General features: G+C 46.2%; 1 protein-coding gene across 1 annotated transcript in view; it reads right to left on the bottom strand.

Moving 5' to 3' along the window:
- Positions 1 to 18,684, bottom strand: part of LOC137217908 (collectrin-like) — a 38,715-nt gene extending 20,031 nt beyond the window's left edge. Inside the window, exons 1-3 of the mRNA XM_067724901.1 lie at positions 18,562 to 18,684; positions 18,187 to 18,245; positions 13,535 to 13,620 (exon numbers count right to left, since the gene is read on the bottom strand). Coding sequence (XP_067581002.1) covers positions 13,535 to 13,620; positions 18,187 to 18,245; positions 18,562 to 18,619 — 203 coding nt within the window. The 5' untranslated portion in view covers positions 18,620 to 18,684. The remainder of the gene's footprint in view (positions 1 to 13,534; positions 13,621 to 18,186; positions 18,246 to 18,561) is intronic.
- Between the last annotated feature and the right edge of the window lie 4,639 nt (positions 18,685 to 23,323).

Genomic DNA, 23,323 nt, shown 5'->3' with positions numbered 1-23,323 from the left:
CAACTACTGAGGCTGCGCTCTAGAGCCCGTGAGCCGCAACTACTGAGCCCGCGTGCCACAACTACTGAGCCTGCGTTCTAGAGCCCGCGTGCCACAACTACGGAAGCCGGCATGCCTAGAGCCCGTGTTCTGCAACGAGAAGCCACCGCAATGAGAAGCCCGTGCGCAGCAACGCAGAGTAGCCCCCGCTCGCTGCAACTAGAGAAAAGCCCGTGCACAGCAACAAAGACCCAACGCAGCCAAAAATAAATAAATAAATGGATCCATTAATTTAAATAAATAAATATATATATATATATATATATATATATATATATATAAATAAAACATCAAAACTCCTCAACACAGCCCACACATTCTTTGGCCTGACCCTTCCTTCCGCCCGAAGCTCATCATGCACCATAGTCCTCCCCACTGCTCCACTTCCAGGCACCTTGCCCTCCTTCCACCCTTCACTCTCCCCAAGTTCTTTCCTATAATAAGCCTTTGCATGTGCTGGTCCCTCCACCCTCTTTCCTTTCATCCCCTGGTTCACTTTTACTCCTGCTTTAGACCTCACACAAATGCCAGTTCCTGCGGCCCCTCGTGAGGCCAAAGCCCCTACGTACTTCTCCTCCCTGTAATGCTTGTCAAGATTACACACTTGCATTTGGTTCATTAATATGCAACAAATTCCACTACTATAAGCTCCCCAAGGGCAAGGATAAGCCTGGTTTTAGCTGCACTGCATCCCCAGCACCCAGCACGGGGCCTGCCCTCAGAGGATCCTGGGATAAGCAACCCTACGCACTGGCAGAGATGGTGGATTCTGCAGTCAGACTGCCTGGGTTCAAACCTGACCCCTGCCCCTTGCTGACTTGACATCTTGAGTAGGCCACGTAACGTCTCTGCGCCTCAGTTTTCTCATCCACCTCATGAGAATGGGAATACCCATGCCACCTTCCTCAAAGGGTTGTTGTGAGGGCTAAATGAGCTGATGTGAGCAAAGTGATTAAGAGGGTCCCAGCTTGAAAAGTAAACTAAGTTCTCAAGGAATGCTGCCGGTTAGAATGATTATTACTCATGGAGCGAGCGAACAAAATGGTGGATACACTGATGTGTACAGATGGATGACTAATAAGGAAAAATATAAAGAAAAAGAAAAAGAAAATTATACCATTGGAATTTCTCTGTTTTCAAAATCATATACCTGGGGATCATTCTTAAATAAGGAATCGGACCAAAACAAGAATAACAACAGGAATTCATCAGTGAGCGGACAGTGTTAGGGATCTCATCCCCCACACTCACCAGCTGACCACACCGTGGCATCCCAAAACATGTGGCCTCTCTCTGACCTCAGAAACCTTCTGGGGCTTCCTCATTAAACTCTGTTTAGTGTCCTCACCATTCAACCATCCACCTGTCACATGTGGACAGAATCTGTTGACCGCTTTTGGATTCACTGCAGGCTTCTACTTTCCGTCTCCCATGCCAGCCATGGAGCTGGCCGAATAGGTCCCTTCTGCGTGTGCTTTTGAGGAAAATTTTCACAAGAGATTGATTCACACCACCGTGAACAGACCTCCAAACCTCAGCACTGTAATCAGTTACCCAACAGCCCTTGCAAAGTTTGTTTTGGAAGCAGGAAATTTTCAACTATTCATTATCAGTAGAAATGAAAGACGAGAAATCTTATTAGTGTTGAGAGAGAACACTATCTATCTGTGAATGGATGAGGACTGAAACCTTTAGGAGAGTCCACATGGAATCAGTGCTGTCCAGGTTAAAAAATAAGTCCCGAAAGGCTTTCACCAGGTCCTTAAGAATAAAATTACACAAAGTGACATTAGCAACCATTCTAGAAGAAACACACAGCCTCTGTAGAACAACAAGTAACTTCGCTCTTTTCCCTTAAAGGAGCATTCAAGTGCATTTTGTCCATTTTTACAGTAATGAAAGAGAGTGCCCTTCAGTCAATTTTCAGGACCTGGTACAAATTATTATATTTCCTCCCTTTAAATGTCAAGGGCAAAAAGTGGAAGGCTCCCCCGCCACCCAGAGCCAAGCGCCTGGGCCACCAGTGGGAGCTGAAGTATCCCCTATGCTCAGAACACAGGGGCGCCCCGCAAGGCCCCGAGGGGCTCCGCGAGGCACCGAGTGAGTCCGAGAGGCCCCGAGTGAGTCCGCGAGGCCCCGAGTGAGTCCGCGAGGCCCCGAGTGAGTCCGAGAGGCCCCGGCCTGGCGCGCGCAGGACCTCGTGCCCAGAGGTTCCAACGCCCCGCGAACCATCCCCCACCCCAATGCCAACGGTCGCCTCAGCGTCGTAAGCTTGACGTCTACAGACTTCGGGGCCGCCCAGAAGCCAAAGCCCGTCGAAGGTCCGACCCCACTGACCCGCGAGCATGGGCAGCTACCTGAGCAGGTACCTGGGCACGGCCAAGGCCACGCAGCCAGCCCACGCCCGGAAGCGCCAGTCCCCACGGTTCCCATGCACCGGGCCCGCCCGCGGCACCTGCCTCCCGATGGGCCAGGCCGGGTGCCAAATCCTGTGCCACCGCCGCCGCCGCCACCGCCGGGATCGCGGGCTCTGGTTCCGCAGCAGGCCGCTCCCCGCCATCCTGCGCAGCTGGAAGTACTACCCGGTCCGCGGGTCCTTGGTGCTCCAGGCCTGGAGGCGCCTTCCCAGAGGGCCGCCCCTCCGCACCTTCTCGAGGCTGGGGTTTTCCGGCCGTGGCAACGGTTTCACGATGAGGTCCCGGTGGAACGCCCGCCTCTCCTGCCACACGCAGAGCCTGGTGGGCGTCCGTACCGCCCCCGTTGAAAGCCTAAGCAGCTTGTCCACGTGTCCGCCCAGCCAGGAGTCCCCGGAACCCTGTGCCAAGGAGACCGCGCTGAGGGCCCTCAGCCGACGCGAGCAAGGACAAAGGCGGCTCGACGGGCCTCTGAGGTCTGAGAGCCCCGAGCCCAGGCTGTCGGCCTTCCGGCCCGTGTTGAGGAATGGAGTGGTCCCTGCCTTTGTGCCCAGGCCGAGGCCTCTGAGAAGAACCATCTGCTCCCGGTGCAACCGCCTCCGTGAAGAGGACACTGAGCCCCCGGCCTGACAGCAGCCCTGCCTGACGCCCACCCTGCTGTGAGGCCCGTCCCACACACCCCCACCGCCACACCCCCACCCGCAACCCCCCAACCCCCACCCCCCCACCCTCATCCCCACCCCCACCCCCACCCCCACCCCCAACCCCACCACCGGCCCAGGGCACAGTCACAGAGCCTCGCTGCAGAGATGGGAGCGGATCACCACTCCCGGGCCTGGGCCTCCTGCAGCCTGACGTCCCCCTTGAGTCCTGAGAGCCAAGGCCACCTCCTCCTGACACTCAAACCCACATTTCTTTTACCCAGCTGACCCCTGCCCTACCCCTGCCTGAGTCACTGGCACGGACCGCCAGGCCAGCTCCCTCCACTCCAGCCAGGAGCTGCCAAGCCCCAGAGCCACCTCTCCTACCTGCAGAGCCCGCCCCGAAGAAGCACCGCTGACGTCCAGGCCTGCACTCCCTCCTGCCCTCCCACCCTTGCTGCCTTTGCCCCTGAGAAGACTCTTCTCAGGAAGGCGTGCGTCTCCCCTACTGCCCACTTCATACGGTTTAAAGGTGGTTCTTATTTTAAATAATACTAAAATAGCTTCATTATCCTAGAGATTGTCATGGTCTTTCTTTCAAAGATTCAAACATTAGGATTTCATCCACATGATGGTTTCTCCACCCTGGCTCTGTTGGGGCCAGACAAGTCTTGTTTGTGGGGTGCAGACCTCTGCATTGTAGGGTTTTAGCAAAATCCCTGGTCTCTGTCCTCTAGGTGCCAGTAGATAATCCATATTGTAAACATACAACGCGTCTCCAGGCCCTGCCAGATGTTTGGGGGGCGAGGGGCGGGGCGCGCGGTGCACAATGACACTGGTGGAGAGCCACTGAGGGACAGTGCCCTCTACTGGCAGAAACATCACGCCCGGTCTCCCAAAATGTGCCTTTTTCAAAGACACAGAGAGGAACAAAATGAAGTGGTGTGTGCTTGGCAAAAACATATCCCCCACTTTGCAGAATGCTGTGGGGTGCGAATGACTCATGTTTTGGGCCTTATTAACAATCAGACAATGCGGTTTTTTAAAATGAGCTACTCATTTATCATCTTCAGTCTCGCAAAAATTGAAAAGTTAAAAAATATCAAATGCTGGAAATGATGCAGAGAACTGGAATCCCAGGCAGTGCTGTGGGTTTCGACAGGTCCAGCCCTTCTGAAGCGGCATTTGGAAGTGTTTCCTAGAACGCAGTGCGGCCACCAGAAACACTCTTACACACACACAGACACACACACACACACACACAGACACACACACACACAGACACAGACACACACACACACACACACACACACACACACACACACACACACACTGGTGAGGATGTTCTTCGCAGCCCCCTTTGTCAGAGCAGAGCATTGGAAGAACCTAAATGTCCACCAACAGGGGAAGGGATAAAGTAAATATGGTATTGCTATCAAGGGACTACTATTCCACAGATTAAAGGAAAGAAAGAGCCCAGGGTTTCTGCACTGTTCGGTCTGGGCCAGATAATTCTATGATGTGGATGCCCTGTGCGTTGCAGGATGTTTAGAAGCAAACCCGGCCTCTGTGGACTCGATATCATCAGGACCTCCTCCAGTAAAAACAATCACACATGTCTCCAGCCACTGCCAAACACTCGCTGAAGGACAAAAATCACCCCCAGTTGGGAACTACCGATCTAGAGTTACACATTTTTTTTAAACAGGTATATCTCAAAAATACACTGTCAAATGAAAAAGATGGGAAGTGGCATATTATGGGTAGCACAAGCCGTTTATATAAATCAAAAAATATATATATACAAAGTAATATTGCTAGCATAATACAGGGGGCCGGAAACCAAGTAAATGGTCATTTGGACACTTAGCCTGTATTGTTCTTTCCATCTAAAGCCACTTCAAATACTGTTCAAACATGAATTTCAAGGTTTCCCCTTTAGAGGGTCAGAGAATGAGCTGTAAACATAGCAAAGCCCCTTCTCCCTCCCATGGAGCACGCTTTCTAAGGGGGCAGAGACAGAAGGTAAACATTTAAATAAATGTACACACACTGACAGGTGGGGAGATGTGCTGTGAAGAAACCAAGGCAGGAGGAGGGATGCACACAAGCTGCATCGACACACTGTGGCCCAAGCGCTTCCTCTGTCCCCATCACCATGGAACCCGCTATCCCTTACTACGAATTCAAGTCCTTCATTCCGTGTTTCCACTGGGTGGCAACTCAGGCTTTAACACAGCACCTCAGCAAATAACAGGAAAATATGTTATCTACTTAGAAATAAAGATGTCCAAAACATTAAAATTGCTGGCTGAAAATATTAAACTCAACATTTTCAATGGAGACAGTTACTGTTACATACAAAACAACCTGGGCTGAAACTCTATAAATCAAGCTTTTATTCTGAAGTTTACTCCCTGCCATTTGCTAGACATGAGACAAGGCACTGCACTCTGCGTGAGTTACCAGAAAGGGCTTGAGACCTCCGTGTGTCAGTGAGGGTACGGTTAACTGCTTAGGGTCTTCCTCAGTAGAAGAGCAGTAAGTATCCCTCCTACATGATGGTTTAGCCAGGAAAAGTAAGTCAAAGGTTTTAAGCACACAAAACAGTAAGCTTCTGCTCTACAAATATCAACTACAGAAACAGAACTACAGAGACGTGTTTACATTTTGTTCCGATCCAGGCGGTTGAACTGGTAATGAGTAAACCCACTTCCCAAAGTAGCGAGCTTGTGGGGAAAGGGCCAGGGGAAAGCACAGCCCTGCTTCTGGAGCCAGCTGCAAGGCAGAGGCTGCAGAGGACGATGGAGACACCCCCGTGGGCTGGGGCTTCCTCCTTGTCTGGATGACCCTTTGGGAAATTAACGGATGTCCTGGCTACCTCAAGAGTAAGACACTGAGGTCCAACAAGAGATAAAATGCAGGCGGCCGGGAGCTCCTTCTACTGTGGCCATTCCCGCCACCTTCACCGTGGGAGTATCCGCCCAGGGGACTCAGGTGCAACACGAGGGAGAAATGGTGGGTGGGACACCGTCTGCTTGTGTCCACTGCAGCCCAGTAGACGGGGCCCTGGTTTAAGAGCCAGGACGTCGAGCATTCACTCACAGATGTTTACCGAGAGCTAACAAGGATTAGCCGCTATGGTTAGGGAGGGTTAGGAAAAGCGTTCTACTGCAGGGGCATTTAGATTGCACGACCCTGCCCGTAAGTGCCGGGTCTAGGAGTTTAGTGCTATTAAGACGCTTGAAGATCAAGGTCACAGTGTGAGCTCACCAGAAGATTAAAACCAAAGTGGGAGCCAAAACTCCCGAGATGCCCGGATCTGCCCACGAGGCTCCATGCTCCGTCGGAGAACAGACCCAGGACAGAGGGGAGGGCACAGGGCTTCTGGATTCCACGTGGTTTGTCCACAGTCTTTGTCAGGAGGGGCTCTAATTTCTACCCACAGTAGAGCTTCATAGTCTCCAAGCTTTGAGCACCGTTTTCAATTTTATCAGCTGAGCGTTCCCTGGGAGCCTATCAAACACTCTGTCCATCTGCAACACAAGACCTCTCTGGGCCCTGGGCCACGAGGCCAAGGCCCAAGTCCACCCTGCCCTGTGCGGCCCTGTATTCCTGAAGTGTGGCCCGTGTGGGCGCTCAGTGACTGTGATGTGAATAGGTGGATGAATGAACTAACAGAACGGAGTAATGAGCTCCACTGTTTTTACTCACTGTTTCTACATTACTCCAAGAGAGAGTAACTGAGAAAGTAAATTGGGCCAGCACGGCAATAACAGAAAAGGGAGGAAGGAAAGGAGGGAGATTACTTCCCTAAAACTTTGTTTCCCCAATCACAAATATTCAGACAACATAACACAGACAACTCTCTAGTGTAAGAAGACTCCTGAATATAGTGCAGATAGAGGTAGCCAAGAGGAAGTGTACATGTAAGGAAAGTGGGTGCTAAAGGGAGTACCACGAAGAGTGATTTTACGGGTTTCGGTAGATAATTTACTTGGCGACCAAAAGACGCAGATTCCTTCCAGTGATAGATTATGTCCAACCAGCGTGACTTCTTCCACGCCCTTTCTTCTAAATGTGACCACACTGAATGTCCTCTAAGATTTGCACAAAATGAAACATTAATCAGCCGACAGCACTTACTGAACTAAACGTGTCTTTCAAAGTATGTTTTGATGTAATGAATAAACTGAAATGCCTAAATCTTACAAAGTTCTCCTCACAAGAAAAAAGATTACATCACGATGCACGGTGACGGATGTTAACTAGACTTACTGAGGTGATCATTTCACAATACACACAAATATCAAATCATTGTGCCGTACACCCGCAACTAATACAACGGGATCTGTCCATTATACCTCAATAAAAATAATAAATAAGTAAATGACTGAAATGGCATCAGCACAGCTAAACAGCAAACCTACACTTTCAAGATCTGTAAATATAGATGGGTCTGATGGAACTCTTTGTATTCACTGGAATAACAATTTTGTCCGACTGCTTCGCAAAGCTGTAGTATTTACACATATACAGTCGCTCCTGTCAGCAAATCACTAAAAGGGTAGAAAGGGCCACTCCCATCCCTCAAGTGTGGGGAGCCCTGGTCTGAAGGTAACTGTCTCAGAACTGGCTCCACTGCCACTCCTCATCAGTGGCGCCAGACAGGGCCAACTAGGGTGGGAAGGATCGGGCTCTTGTTTCTGGAAATCAAAGGACTAAACAGGAGCTGGGCTGCTGTTTAACAGGCACGAGACCGTTAATCCCCTTACCGTGGATACAAGAGCATGTCGTTCGTTCTTAGATCACAAGGCTTATCCTTGAATAATTAGGCAGAGGAAGAAATCCATTCCGTGCCCTACATCATGTTACTCAGAAAGGGAACGCTAGGCCTGAGTTAGACTTCTGCCTCTCCTGCTAAAAATGATAAATTATTCTAAACAACCAATATTGGAGTAAACCAGGCAACTAGATTTCTCAGTTTTCCTGGAAAATAGACTAAAGTTTAAACTCAATCGTATTTTCCTGAGATAATACTTTCAACATTTAAAAATTCCTATGAAACTATTTCAGAAAACCTGGCCTAAACCTTATTATAAAAACTTGAAAACACCTGTTTACCATCTTCAATCAAAGTCCCAAGAAACCTTCAAGTAATCTGATCCAATGAAACCAGAACTTTCTACTTTCAGACAACATAAACTTGTCCTTCCCTCTTCCGTTCTACTTTTAAGAAAATCCAGGGAAGAGCAAGAAAACCACTGGATATCAAGATTTGTAAGTAATGCTTTCAAAGGAACTGTCTTGTTTCTGTCACATTTCGTCCGTCTTCCATGACTCCCAGGGCCGGCTTCTTGGGTGTGGGCCTGTGCTGTGTGCGACCTGGATTTACCCATCATTTACATCTCAGGGCCTACCTAGCAGCCTACACAGCAGGCTTCCAACAGAGGTTACTTAATTCTCTGGCCCCCATCCAGCAGTGTAGGGCACAGGCGGCCTCAGGGGAGCGCCGTGAAGAAGAGGCTTCTGCTTCTCACGCCACTGCCTTGGGCGCTCTGTCAGCTCTTTCTCTCCCTCACTCCCTGACAGCATCTCGAGGAGGCGCGATGGAGCGTGCCTGTCACTTCTGGCCCTTAAAGAGCTCAGGCCGGTCTGGTCTGATCAAAACCTAGACGAACTGTCTTCCCGCCCCTAACACAGGGCTTCCCTCGCCCCGGCCGTGCTGGCCTCAGAGGCCTGCTCTGTTCTTTTACTCTCCTGGCTCCACCCCTCCTGCGCTTCGCCCCTTACCTCCCCGCAGTCCCGCTCACCGGGGGATGGAAAAGGGAGGTGGGAGAGCGCAGGGATCCGACAGGAGAGAAAAAGGCAAGCTTCTTTTCCCCTAGCCAGGCTCCTTGTGCTGCCCTCTGGCCGCTGGTGGACCCTGCCGGGGCGGGTCCTAGCGTTCTCCACCCAGAGTGCACCCGGGGGGCCTCAGGAGACCGTCTGGGGACCTGTGCACTGCCCCTTCCCCTGACAAGGACGACGCACTCTGGCCAGGGCCGAAGGCTTCCATCTCGCCCCTCCCTGCCCGCTCTGCCGCCTTCCCTTTGCCCTGCACTTGGATCTCGGGCCCCACAGGCAGCGACTCGTGCAGCTCCCTCCGGAGGCCTCTGCTTGGCCCCGGGCCGGGCGGGCAGCCGCCCCAGTGCAGGCAGCCGTCCCAGTGCAGGCTGTTGGCAAAGCCGCCCTCTCTCACCCAGCCATGGAGGCTCAAGCCAGCCTTTGCCTTCAGACTTCTCCAGCTAAGAGGCAGGCGCCGGTTTCTGTTCCACCCACGGGACAGTGGCAGTGGCTGGGGACACCATCACGGTGGCTCGCGCTCCAGGTGCTGCTACTCCGGTGGCAGTTGGAAGTGGCCCTGGGAACGTCTGCGAGCTGGGGAGGGATGTGCCCCTCTCTCCTCTCGCAGACGCAGACGACTCCTCTCTCTGCTAGCAGCTCTGCCTGACCTGAGGTGGGCAGGGGAACATGCAAGGGGGCCACTAGTGTGGCCTGGGCGCTAGTGGGCGCCCATCACATGGACCCAGCTGTCAGCTCCCAGCGGGCTGCGTGGTGCACCCGCACCGGGACCCATCCCCGCCCCTGTCCTGCGGGGAAGGCCGTGGACACGCCGCACCCGCTCTGCAGGGCCTCGCCCTCTGCCTCTCAGAACCTCGACCTTCTCTTCCACCGCCCGCTTGGGGTCATGGTGACTGGACCCGTTCAGCTCTCCTGCAAGTCCTTCATGGATGTGGCCAGGACCTCGCTTTAGGAAGAACACCCTCTGGCAGAGTCAATCCAGCTTATACTGGGTCAAGGGTAGGCTGGCGGTACGTTCCCAAATATGCAGAGGAGACACTGAGCCCTGTGTCACTGGAGGTGATCGCGCTTGATATGAGATACCGTAGTTAGGACTGAGTGAAAGGTGGGACGAAGAGTCTTCATTACTCTGTTCATTATTTGACTATCTTTAGTGAGTTACTCTTTACATCTTCCACCCAGTGCATCTCAGTAGCTCTAAGTTTTCTGCACTATCCATAGAAATAAGCAGTGACAGGATAGGAAAAAAACGATTTAAAAAACCGGCCAATGTTCAAGATTTGAATCCCTAAAGCCATCCTAACAGGCATACTTCCCACCCTCTAGAATCCACTCTGCCTCACACTGGCACCAAAAGACCTCGGAAAAGCACATTTAAAATCGGATCCATTTGCCAAGCTAGTGGTGCCTTTCTATTACCCACCACACTCGGGAGAGGCAGCCTGTCTGGGAAGTTGTTTTCAATTCATCTTGCATTGTGTGGTGCCCTTTCCCATAGAGGAAACCTGCTCATGTAAAGAAGCAGCCACCGTTAGGCGGCAGCACTTGTACTGCATCTTAAACACATCCCGATTCGTGAGGCAGCCCTCATCGCTCAGCCGCCTGAGAGCAGTACTGCTGGGACTCAAGCTGCCTGAGCATTTACAGGAAAACAATTTGTTGACCCCAATCTAGGTTTGCACTTTTCAATTTTTCAACTGACCTTGGCAACAAAAGCCTCTATATAGCCTATGCACCCAGTTCCAATTAAAACACCTTTGCAAATAAACCAGATTACATATTCACAGACTCCTACAATGTCCGGGTTCCGAAAAATCAAATTCCCAAAGTGAATTCCTCAAAACTAATCTGAAATGTTACATATTTAAATTAACTTTTCCTAAGAATGGAAACGTGATACAACATAGTCATTTACAAGGCGAAATTTAGGTACTAAGAGGAAGTAATGATACAATGAACACAGCGATGTATAAAATCTGTTGATGAAAAATGACAATAAGATAAAAAGCGACTAGTTGAGGGGCTAGCATTGTGAGATGACCAGCGGCTGTTTTCCTTATATTTTTCAGGTATAGTTTTTATGTACAATATTATATACGTTTCAGGTGTACAACACAGTGATTCACAATTTTAAAGGCTGTAACTCCATTTATAGTAGTTATAAACTACTGGCTATATTCTCTGTGCTGTATAATATATCCTTGTAGCTTATTTATTTTATATAGATATTAATATATAGATATTAATTTATGAATATATTTGTTTATGTTATATATAGTAGTTTGTACCTCTTAACCCCCTACCCCTATCTTGCCCCTCCCCCTTCCCTCTCCCCAGCGGGAACCACTAGCTTGTTCTCTATATCTCAGTGTGTTTCTTTTTGTTATACTCACTACTTTATTTTGCAGATTCCACATATAAGTGATAACATACAGCACTCGTCCTATTATTTCACTAAGCATAATAGCCTCCCAAGTCCATCCGCGTTGTTGCAAATGGGAAATTTTCATTCTCTTTTTCGGTTGAGTAGTATTCCATTGTATGTATATGTATAAACGTAGACGTATGTGTGTGTGTGTGTGTGTGTGTGTGTGTGTGTGTGTGTGTGTGTGTACACATCTTCTTTATCCATCCTTCTGTTGATGAACACTTAGGTGGCTTCCATGTCTTGGCTATTGTAAATAACACTGCTGTGTACATTGGAGTGCATGTATCTTTTTGAGTTAGGGTTTTTCTTTTTCTCTGATATGTACCCAGGAATGGAACTGCGGGGTCATATGGTAGTTCTATGTTTAGTTTTTTGAGAAACCTCCATACAGTTTTCCACAGTGGCTGTACAATTTACGTCCCCACCAACGGTGCACATGGGTTCCCTCTTCTCCTTATATTTTTCCTTTTTTATTTTTTGGAAGGCAATCTTCTCATTTTAATTTTTAAAAGGTTATTATAAATTGTTTTGGAAAGAGTGCTTCCGTTTAAACGCATAGGATAAAGGCAAATATATCTTTTCTAAAAATCTATAAAACAGGAGTAAAGTTCACGTAGGGCATCATTTTGTTTTACCTCACACCTCCTTCTTTTAATTTTTTGAATCATGTGAATACGTTACGTATCTTAAAATACATACGTGTGTTGCGATATATATGCGTGTGTTTGTGTACACGTAAATCCACGTATCATATGTTTCTTTTGCTGCCCCCAATTTTTCTCTTCTGTTCTATCCCTTATATTCACAGCCCATGCATAATACGTTGTGGGTCTGAGGAAGACAATCAACAGAAACCCTCTTTGCCAAGTTCTCGGTAAAATTAAGACAAAAGAATGAAGCAGACAGGAGACCAAAATAAAAGGCTGCGTTGGAGGATATGACTTTTATCAGCGGGCAAATTTCCTTCCTAATTTTAAGAATATCCTGCGATGAGATTAATTCATCTATAGTGACCCAGGCAGAGCTGAACCGAGGCAGGTCTCACCATATTCTGGTGTAATATGCAAGATACTTAACACCTTACGATCTGGCACCTAACAATCTAAACAGTCTACAGCTACAGACAGCACGGACAGCCGCGTGGGTGTGTAAGCTTGCCCAGGCAGGGCCTGATTCTGTACTTAGTGTGGGGGGCAGCGCAGAAAAAATGCGTGCTGAGGGCAGGCCGGCTCCTCAAGAGAAGCAAACCCATGCCCAGTTTATCCCTCCAGCCCACCAATCAAATCAGTCATTTCACCTCTCAAGGGAAGAGTGAAGTAAGGGAGTAGAGAGAAACCAGGAGTGTTACCCTAATCACAAATGGAGATGGAAGGAAACACCACAAATAGGGAAGAATCCTTCGGAAGAACAGATTCAAATGTAAAACTATTAAAAGTTGTACTACGGCTTTGAAGAAAATAAACAAGGTGCTACGACAGATACCAACGGTGCGATGAACCTATACATATGTAAGTTATTTTCAAAATGAGTGCTATGCACTTATCCCCTTGCCCCCCTCCAAGTTCATATGTTCAAGTCCTAACCCCTAATGTGAATGTATTAATATTTGCAGATAGGGCCTATAAGGAGATAATTACAGTTAAATGAGGTCATATGGTGGAGCCCTGATAGAGAGGATTAGCGCCCTCATCCAAACAGGCACCAGAATGCTCGCTCTCCCCGCTGCCACTTCCCGCTCAACAAAGAAGAGGTCATGTGAGCCTACAAAGATTTGGTGTTGCCTACAAGCTGAAAGAAGAGGCCTCAGAATGAAACCTACCTTGTCAGCATCTTAATCTTCAACTTATATGACTTCAACTTATAATATTATATATATATATAGAGAGAGAGAGAGAGAAAGAGAGAGAGAAATGTACATAGCTTATGACATGTAACTACAAAGTTTTATATTTATCTTCATAGTGCCTATTGAATGAAGAGCATTGTTAGAACATGATATGAACTATAAGCTGAGCTAGATTATAAAGGTTCTTTTTAATGCTGAATTAAAACGTGGGTCCCTTAAAAATTAGATGTATACCTTATTTTCAAGATTGAGTTTTGAATTAATGTCCTGTCTCAAATAATACTTGCAAACAATCAATTTAGACTTTTCATTGCTTACTTACTCAGTTGCTTCTCTGTTGGGAACTCTTCTCACGGAGAAAGCCACCATCGCTTTGAAGAGATAGTCTTCATTTGTATCCCAGGCGTACTGAAAGAGAAGTAAAACCGAAGGTCAAGTGAAGAGGCATGGGGTAAAAATTGGTCCACTGGGTTCTAACTGTGGCCACACTGGTGTTGGTGTGTGTGTGTGTGTGTCTGTCTGTCTGCGTCTCTCTCTCATCTTCCTCATACAATAAAGACTGGAGACCATGATAAATCATGTCACCATAATGTTCAGGATAGAGTTTCCCAGCTATTCTATCACTGTAAGTGTGGTGTGTTTCCCATTGCATTATCTTCTTCCAAATCTGCAGTACTAGTAGCCAGTCAACAAACAGGTAATCCGCACATCTCATCCCGGACATAAACAGTTGATTCCCTTCTTCCCTTTCACCTTTCCCTCATAAACTGACTCCCCTTCTCAGCTTCCTTCCCTTTATTAACTCCGGTACAATTTTACTTTTTATATTCTTAGCTGAAAACTTGAGTGTATGTGTGTATTATGGGCTGAATTGTACCCCCCTACAAAGAAATTCATATGTTAAATTCCTAACCCCCCAGTACCTCAGAATGGAACCCAATATATATGGAGATAGTGTCTTTACAGAGGTGATCAGGTTACAATCAGATCACTAGGGTGGGCCCTAATCCAATATGACGGGTGTCCTTGAAAGAACAGGAAATTTGTCACAGACACATACAGAGGGAAGACGTGTAGACACAGGGAGAACACAGCCATCTAGAAGCCAACGGGAGAGGCCTGGAACACATCCCTCCCTCACAGAACTCAGAAGGAACCGACCCCGCTGACACCTTGATCTTGGACTTCCAGCCTCCAGAACGAGAGAAAACAAATTTCTGTCGTTTAAGCCACTCAATCTGTGGTACTGTGTTTCAGCAGCCCTAGCAAACTGAAGTGGCTGACCCCACATTTTAGGTGGTAATCAAGTGTAACTGGAGAAAATCACAAAACAGGTTCTGTGGCTTAACTCTAAACTCACGATGACCTACTCCCAGATTGCCCGGGATCCCCTTAGGATTCTCCGTCAGTTTTCTCTCTCTCGTGGTTCACAATGACTATTTCAAAGCTCCTTCAGGCCTCCCCAAATCTCAGTGCTTCCCTCAAACCTCACTCTCACTAGGCGCTCTTGTTTTATAAGTTACTGATACATCTCGAGTCATCCACTTACACTCCCCCGCCCTCCTGACACCAAGTACAAAACTTCCCCCATAGGCACATGTCTTATCCACATCCTCCCCCGAAGGGCCAGATGTGGTGTTTCTCCTCCTGTCAACGGCTGTTCTGTCCACCTCTATTAGGAACGCTTCCATTCGGCCCTTCCCAGGATCTAAACAATACAGTTTTCCCCTCGCTTCTGTGCATTCAGTGCTGACTGGAGGCTGTCCATTGACTCTGAACCATGCGCAACTCTTTCCGATTAAAACAACAGCAAAACGAAATCACTTTATTCAGTCCTCCTTCTTCTACCCATTGCTGTCTCTCTCCTGCCCTTCAGAGCCAAAATTCCCAAAGGAGTTGTCCATCCTTCTGTCTTTACACGGTCACTGCCCACTTACTCTTTTCTTTTAATATAAATTTATTTATTTTATTTATTTGTGGCTGTGTTGGGTCTTCATTGTTGTGCGTGGGCTTTTCTCTAGTTGCGGCGAGCAGGGGCTACTCTTCGTTGTGGTGAGCGGGCCCCTCATTGCGGTGGCTTCTCTTGTTGCGGAGCACGGGCTCTAGGCACGCGAGCTCAGTAGTTGTGGCACATGGGCTTCAGTAGTTGTGGCTCGCGGGCTCTAGAGCGCAGGCTCAGTAGTTGTGGCACACGGACTTAGCTGCTCCGCAGCACGTGGGATCTTCCCGGACCAGGGCTCAAACCAGTGTGCCCTGCATCGGCAGGCAGATTCTTAACCACTGCGCCACCAGGGAAGCCCCACTGCCCACTTATTCTTAATCTCCTCCACCATCTGCCTTCCAATCCCTCCACTCCACAAAGCGGCTCTCTCACGTTACCAATGACCCAATGAGCGGTTTTCAGTCACGCCTCGCTTGGCCTCTCAACAGCACATTTGATGCTCTTGAACAGTCCCTTCAACCGAAAGCACTCTCTTCCCTTTCATGATACAGCATCGTCCTGGTTGTCCTCCTGCCCCTCTGCCTCCTTTGCAGGTTCACCCTCCTCTACAAGGGCCTTAAGCTTTCAAGAATCGCTAAGCTCAAGGCTCGCCCCTCTCCTCTTGCCGCCCTCTGCTTTCTCCCTCAGCACTGTCATTACCACCTCAGTGCAGGTGACGCAGGAACGTGTATCTCAAGCCAGCTCTGTCCTTGCCTGTTTGTCAATAATACCTCAAACTCAGTAAGTCCAAAATTAAAGCCATGGTTTTCTTGTTGGTTCTTGGTTCCCTGACTCATAAATGGGCCATCATGCATCCAGTTGCATAATTAGAAACAAAAGCTTATCCTTGACCCGTTGTCCTCTCTTCCTTCTCAGCCCATCCCCGTGGCTCTGAAATCCCTTCCCTGCCCCCTCTCTCCACCAACACACCATACTCCAAATAGCTATCATCTCCCACCTGCACTGCTCCACCTGCTGCCCAGCTGGGTCCTCCTCTCGACTCCAGGCGCCTGGACTCTCTGTCTTCCACACTGTGGCCAAAGTGTCTTGTAAACACAAATTCTGTCATGACACTCCTTCCACGAAACTCCTCGTCGCTTTACAGATAATATCAACGACTTCCCTGATGGTGCAGTGGTTAGCAGCCCGCCTGGCAATGCAGGGGACGTGGGTTCGAGCCCTGGTCCGGGAAGACCCCACGTGCCATGGAGCAGCTAAGCCCGGGCGCCACAACTACTGAGGCTGCGCTCTAGAGCCCGTGAGCCGCAACTACTGAGCCCACGTGCCACAACTACTGAGCCTGCGTTCTAGAGCCCGCGTGCCACAACTACGGAAGCCGGCATGCCTAGAGCCCGTGTTCTGCAACAAGAGAAGCCACCGCAACGAGAAGCCCGTGTGCAGCAACAGAGAGCAGCCCCCGCTCACTGCAACTAGAGAAAAGCCCGTGCACAGCAATGAAGACCCAACGCAGCCAAAAATAAATAAATAGATAGATACATTAATTTAAAATATATATATATATATATGTAAAAACATCAGAACTCCTCAACACAGCCCACACATTCTTTGGCCTGACCCTTCCTTCCGCCCGAAGCTCATCATGCACCATAGTCCTCCCCACTGCTCCACTTCCAGGCACCTTGCCCTCCTTCCACCCTTCACTCTCCCCAAGTTCTTTCCTATAATAAGCCTTTGCATGTGCTGGTCCCTCCACCCTCTTTCCTTTCATCCCCGGTTCACTTTTACTCCTGCTTTAGACCTCACACAAATGCCAGTTCCTGCGGCCCCTCGTGAGGCCAAAGCCCCTACGTACTTCTCCTCCCTGTAATGCTTGTCAAGATTACACACTTGCATTTGGTTCATTAATATGCAACAAATTCCACTACTATAAGCTCCCCAAGGGCAAGGATAAGCCTGGTTTTAGCTGCACTGCATCCCCAGCACCCAGCACGGGGCCTGCCCTCAGAGGATCCTGGGATAAGCAACCCTACGCACTGGCAGAGATGGTGGATTCTGCAGTCAGACTGCCTGGTTCAAACCTGACCCCTGCCCCTTGCTGACTTGACATCTTGAGTAGGCCACGTAATGTCTCTGCACCTCAGTTTTCTCATCCACCTCATGAGAATGGGAATACCCATGCCACCTTCCTCAAAGGGTTGTTGTGAGGGCTAAATGAGCTGATGTGAGCAAAGTGATTAACAGGGTCCCAGCTAGAAAGTAAACTAAGTTCTCAAGGAATGGTGGCAGTTAGAATGATTATTACTCACAGAGCGAGCAAACAAAACGGTGGATTGCCCTGCCAACTGAATACATCCAAGTATCTTTAGCACTCTTTTATCATCTCTAGCCTGAGGCGTCTTACTATCACCTTCTATTCGGGAAAATGGTCACAGACCATGCCCGAAAACCGAAACTAGAATGACACAACTCCATCTTATTATTTCAACAGTCTTTACTGTTCCTATAGCTACCGGAGCCCCATGAGTATTTTTTTAACTTTAATTTCATAAGCATATATTTCATGCTATTACTTTGATATCTGAGAAGAATTGAAGAAACCTCACCTGAGAATTGCAACGTTTTGTGCTATGAAAGATCTCATGCTGGTGAAACGTGCCCTCCTTTCAATGATGAGAAAAGTCACTGACAAAGTTCAAATGACCACAACGGTGAGGAGCAGAGCCCAGCCCACACCTGAGAGCCTGACTCAGGCCCCTCTGCTCCACTCTGCTAGGCTGCAACGTGCAGGCTTGCAAAATTGTTTGGGGCAGCACAAAACTTCACATATTTTCCAGCACACACTGCAGATTAAATACTTCAGGCAAAATCACTTTACTAACAATTTCTATTTCACTACAATCTTTTTTGCTTTAAGAAAATATCAGATTTCACGTCTTTAGAAGCAATCTATACAAGTTTAAGATAACTATGAAGAGAAAGCAGTGTTATCAGCAAACAAAATTTTAAAGGAACATACAAGTTTCTTCACTTACTGCTTTATCTCCCAGAGCTGTTCTGAGACTAAGTCTCACTTTAAAAGCATTTTCTGCATCTGCCAGAGAGAGAAAAGACAGAGAGCACTATATGATGATAAAATCTGCCAAAATGGAACCTGATAGATGCTAATATTTAATGCAACTCGAATCAACAGAATTGCAAGTAAACTGCCCCAGATACACCTGGAAGTTTAACTGCAATCATCTTAAATGGCTGAAATTTTAATTTCAAACTCATAAAACATTCACAGGCTCAACTTTCAAGCCATGACACGACGGCAGGTTTAGAAAAATAAAGAAGTCTTTCAGGCAGAGACTTGTCTATCATTTAGAAAACTGTTCATCTATTTTGAAGTTTCAAGGCTTACGTACCTGACTGACAGAGTTCGGCATGAATAGCACTCACTAGAAAAAAGAGCAGCCACAACATTCTTTCAAAGCGGAAAACACAAGACAAACGGAGGGAAAAAAATCCACCCTTCTCTTAAAGCTGCCTTAGCCACTCTGTGACCTGGATTAGAATATCAGACAAACAAGCAAGCCACCAACTAAAAGGTTTAATGATTAACCCCATCATCTGGGTTAATGCTTTGAGAGAAGCAGCCCATCTCCTGTCAGTTATTTACGAAAATCTGTTTGGAAAACAGATTAGCTGTCCTTTCCAAATTCTACCTCCAAAGAATGTTTTCTCTGCTGACCCAAAAGTCGGAATCCTCCCCCCACCTTTCTTCTGTTGTTGTCTGGTTAAATGCACGGTGGAAAGCATTAGTCCATTCTGGAGGTTTACCTTGGCATGAACTTCCCATCTTTTCAGGGCTGAAATATCTCTGGCGTATAGATAGACTCTCTTAATTTAGGAAACAAACATCACTCCTTTCTATCTCTGGTGAACAAAGGACACCCTTCCAAGACTGGCCTCATTAGACTCTCACCTCCACAGGTAAACATTCAGGAGAGTTTCCAACTCAAAGAGAATGGTTTTGCTCAGCGCTAAGCTCTGGCAGTTGTGTAAAATCAAAAGTTAATGGTGTGGTGCGATCCAATGGAACATTCTGTGATGATGGAAATGTTCTATATCTGCACTGTACACTATGTATACAATACCGACGCCACTAGGCGTAGGTGGCTGTTGAGCACTTGAAATGGGGCTAGTGCTGCTGAGAAAATGAACTTTTATTAAGTTAATTTAATTTAAGTAGAAACATGTGGCTAAGCAACTACATTGCTCAGTGCAGCTACACAACAGTAATTAGGAGCTACCGACCATGAACTAGCTTTGCTGAATTATTTCTCTAATCCTCAAAACAGCACCCCACAGTTGCTGTGGTATAATCATCTTACATATGAGGAAACCGAGGATCCAGTATTTAAGGCATTGCTGGCAACAGGGAGTGGAATGGGTGTCACTTTACCAGCCTGGATGACTTACACTTGAACCCTATCTCCACCACACTGAACCCGACTGTGTCTCAGGGTCATCACTGATCAAAACTGAAATTGTAAAGAAACCTCAGAGATGCTCTGAGGACTACGGCAGTGAGTGGAGAAGAATCTTTCCCCTAGTGGGCATTCTACAGGTGCTGATCAAGCCCCCCAGCAGGTCAGTGTCAGGACTTTCCTCTCTACCACGCCGCCTCTCCATGTGTTCAGTCCCCACATTCCACCTCATTGCTTGAAAACCATGAATGGAAAAAGTAGATCGGGTGACCCTGCTGTTAAACGGACAATCTGGATTTTTAAAGCAGCAACAAGAAAAATACCAACAGCTACACTTCTCATTTCCCCTTCCTGGTTAGGGTGATAGCTTATCATAGATGACCCACTGCTGTTGGCTAACTCCACTTAAGGAGATTTTCCTCATCTCCTTCACCTTGGTTGCCAGGGCACAGTCAGGAAAAGTTGTACTAGAGAGAGAATTGGCCAAAAGTTAGCTTAGTAGTCATTCCAGAAATTTCACTATTAGATGAAATGGAAATTTCCTATAAGGGCCCGCATAACTGACCCCTGAAAATAAAGTCAGACTAGATGAAGTTATCTTAGGAAATGTTACACTAGATAAAGGCATCCTGGGGGCGGGGAGGGACTAGACAGAGATGGTAACAAAGCTGATTATTTGCATCAAGGAACAAAGCCCTGTTAGCGAGATAGAAATCTGATTCAGCCTTCTTTTCGCCTTAAAACTTCATAACTATATCAAATGTCTCTCTTCTGCTTTTACTTAGTCACTTATGTGACGAGGCCTGAAGACAGTAAAATGCTGAGTTTTTGTCAGTATAAACCACTCATTTGAAAAGAGAAGAAAATCTCTTCTCTTCTGAATTATGATTTCTCAATGTTTGTTGTCTCATTTTTAAAAACAATAGAAAAAAGAATAGAAGTTCTGTACAGAAAATACAGAGAGGCAAAAAGAGAAAAGTACAAAATACCCATACTACTACCCACATGAACGACCACTGTGAATATATTTTAATAGTTGAAACACACCTTCCTTAGCCTTGGATCTTCTTGTATGTTCTCGTGTGATGTTATTGTTTTTTCTCACTGTAGTGGCCCTATGGGAACAGGGAAACATCACGGTGGCAATCACATGGGCTCTTGTCTTCTTCCTCACCCTGAAGGGATAGCTGCTCCCTTTCTGGTGATTTGCTTTATTTTCATTCATTCATTTATTTATTTATGCATGCATGCATCCACGCATACCGGGCTGTCTGGCTTGCAGAATCTTACTTGCCCGACCAGGGATCGAACCGTGCCCTCGGCAATGAAAGCGTGGAGCCCTAACCACTGGATGGCCAGGGAATTCCCTGGTGAGTCACTTTAAAATTGATAGATCATGAGATATATCAAATTTATTTTATTCCTAGTTTACTGAAAATTCCCTTTATTGAATTGTATTCAATAACCTATATTGAATTGTATCACCTGCCTTTTCAGTATCTATTAATATGATCCGAGAATTTTTACCACTTGGTACATTATAGTTTAAAATTTCTTTACACTGATCCAACCCTTAGATAAGCTCAGTTTGATGATTTCTAACATGCTTCTGGACTTAGGTGCTGTGTTTTTCTTTCTTTAGGTTTTTAAATCCATTTTTGTAGAAGAATATTTAGGTTCCCTTTCAACCGCTGATTCTTTTCTCCAGTCCTCGTATTACCATGTTGAAAATGGTACAGAAAGATTTCTAACATTGTCTATGTTTACAAATACTTGAAAATGTAGAAGAAATAAAATATTCTGAGTTGAAGATTCTGGACCATACATATTTCGGAGGAAAAGTTCTTTTAAAATTTTCTTATATTGTCAGTAATTTCAGGTTTCGTATTTCTTTCTGAGTCCCTTTTCGCTGTTTACAGTATCCAAGAAAAGCATTCATTTCATTAAGATGTTCCAGTTTTCTCATGGACTTTATACAATATTTCCCATAAAATACTCCATTCACTGTTACATTCCCTTTATATTTTCTAGTTATATGTTAATTTTTTTTCTCATTTCCCCTTTATTCTTTCCAGAAATTTACCTATTTTTTTGTTGTTTAATCAAACAACAAGATCATGCATTTAATTTTTAATTCCTTTCTTTCTGCTTTCTGATTCATCCATCTTTACATTTATTAAGTCTTTACTCTTTCTGTCATACTGGTTTTCTTGTTCTTTTTATAACTCTTGAGTTGGCTAGTAGGCTTATTTATTTTTAATCTTTCTCAGTTAATGTGAAAATATCTGTGGCTACGAATTTTCCTCGGACTACTGTTCTGGCCACATGACATAAGAAGTACAGATGTACAGTGATCTCATTCTGTTTTCTAAATAGTCTATAGTTACAGTTTTATTTTTCTATACCCCAGTATTTGCTTAGAAGAGTACTGTCATTAGCAAAAGAAACAGCAGCCAAAAATGAAATGATTTAAAATACTGACTTTTATAGGTCTGTCAAATGAATAGAGAGAGAAAACGTATAATGATAAAATAAGACACCGTCAATAACTTGACTTAAAATATGAAGAGTCTTACAAGGTCTGGATCACTTGGAACATGCTAAAAATGAGTTAACAACTAAAGAGCTTGAGAGTTCAATAAAAGACGTGGAACACAGAACTAGATGCTATTGTTCTTGCCTCTCAACATATTGGGTTTTTTTTCTTCCACTTTTCAAAATCCTGTACATAGTTAGCCTTTATTTTCAGGCACAATTTTAAGTATTAAACCTCCAGAGAATTCATATCAAACTTGCTTCATACAATGCTCATTTCAGCAATTTCACAAATAGGAGCTTAATAATTTATCAGTAACAGTGGTAATGATGGCAAATAAAGCATTTTCAATCATTCTGAATATGGTCCTATTTACTGCCAATGTTTAGAGTTTAGGGAACGCAGATAAAAAGCTGAGACTACTGTAGCCATGAGCAATATGAAAGGCACTAAGTCTCCTGAGACAGGAAAGAGAAATTGATTTCTCTGTGCTTTTTCGTACTCCACAACACTACTGGAAAGCAGTTTCTTGGCACATAACTATTGATCTACTGCTCTGGAGGGTGAATTAAATATGAGACCACACGAAAAGAAAACACGTGAATTGTTCTTTTGATTCACACAAGATGCCTTTTAAAGTACATCAGAGTTGTAAACACATGTGGGGGGTTATGTATGCTCCATTTACCTGCAATAAAACAAGATGTAGCAGGGAGAACCAATGTAGCTTTTAAATTTTGAAGCTGATTGTTCTGCTTCACTGTCACAAACAGGTATTTTGTAAACCTATACAACCTCGAACACTGTGAGCTTTCATTTTTTTATCTTTAAACATCTTAACCTCTATTACAGGTCTATCTCAACGATCAGCTCCTTCTAGAAATCTTTCTTTTCTTTTGTTTTTGTTACAGATTTTTAGCTGTTACTATTTGTTGCGGACTTGTCTAATCTACTAACTTTTTATTCTCTCTTTGTCCTGTGTTCCCATAGCATTTTGTTCACATTTGTACATGGGTCTATTGCCAACATGATTTGCTTTTGGGTCCTACAAAGTTTAAGCTCCTGGAGGGCAGGGACTATATTTGGTTCCATTTGCATTTCTCACGGCCCATGAATATTTGGTAACTTAATTACACTGAATTGACTTATTTGAATCATAAA

This window comes from Pseudorca crassidens, chromosome Y (assembly GCF_039906515.1).
Source record: "Pseudorca crassidens isolate mPseCra1 chromosome Y, mPseCra1.hap1, whole genome shotgun sequence".
Classification (NCBI taxonomy): Eukaryota; Metazoa; Chordata; class Mammalia; order Artiodactyla; family Delphinidae; genus Pseudorca; species Pseudorca crassidens.
Note: the sequence above shows the minus strand (reverse complement) of the source record. Positions and strands in the feature narration are given on the sequence as shown.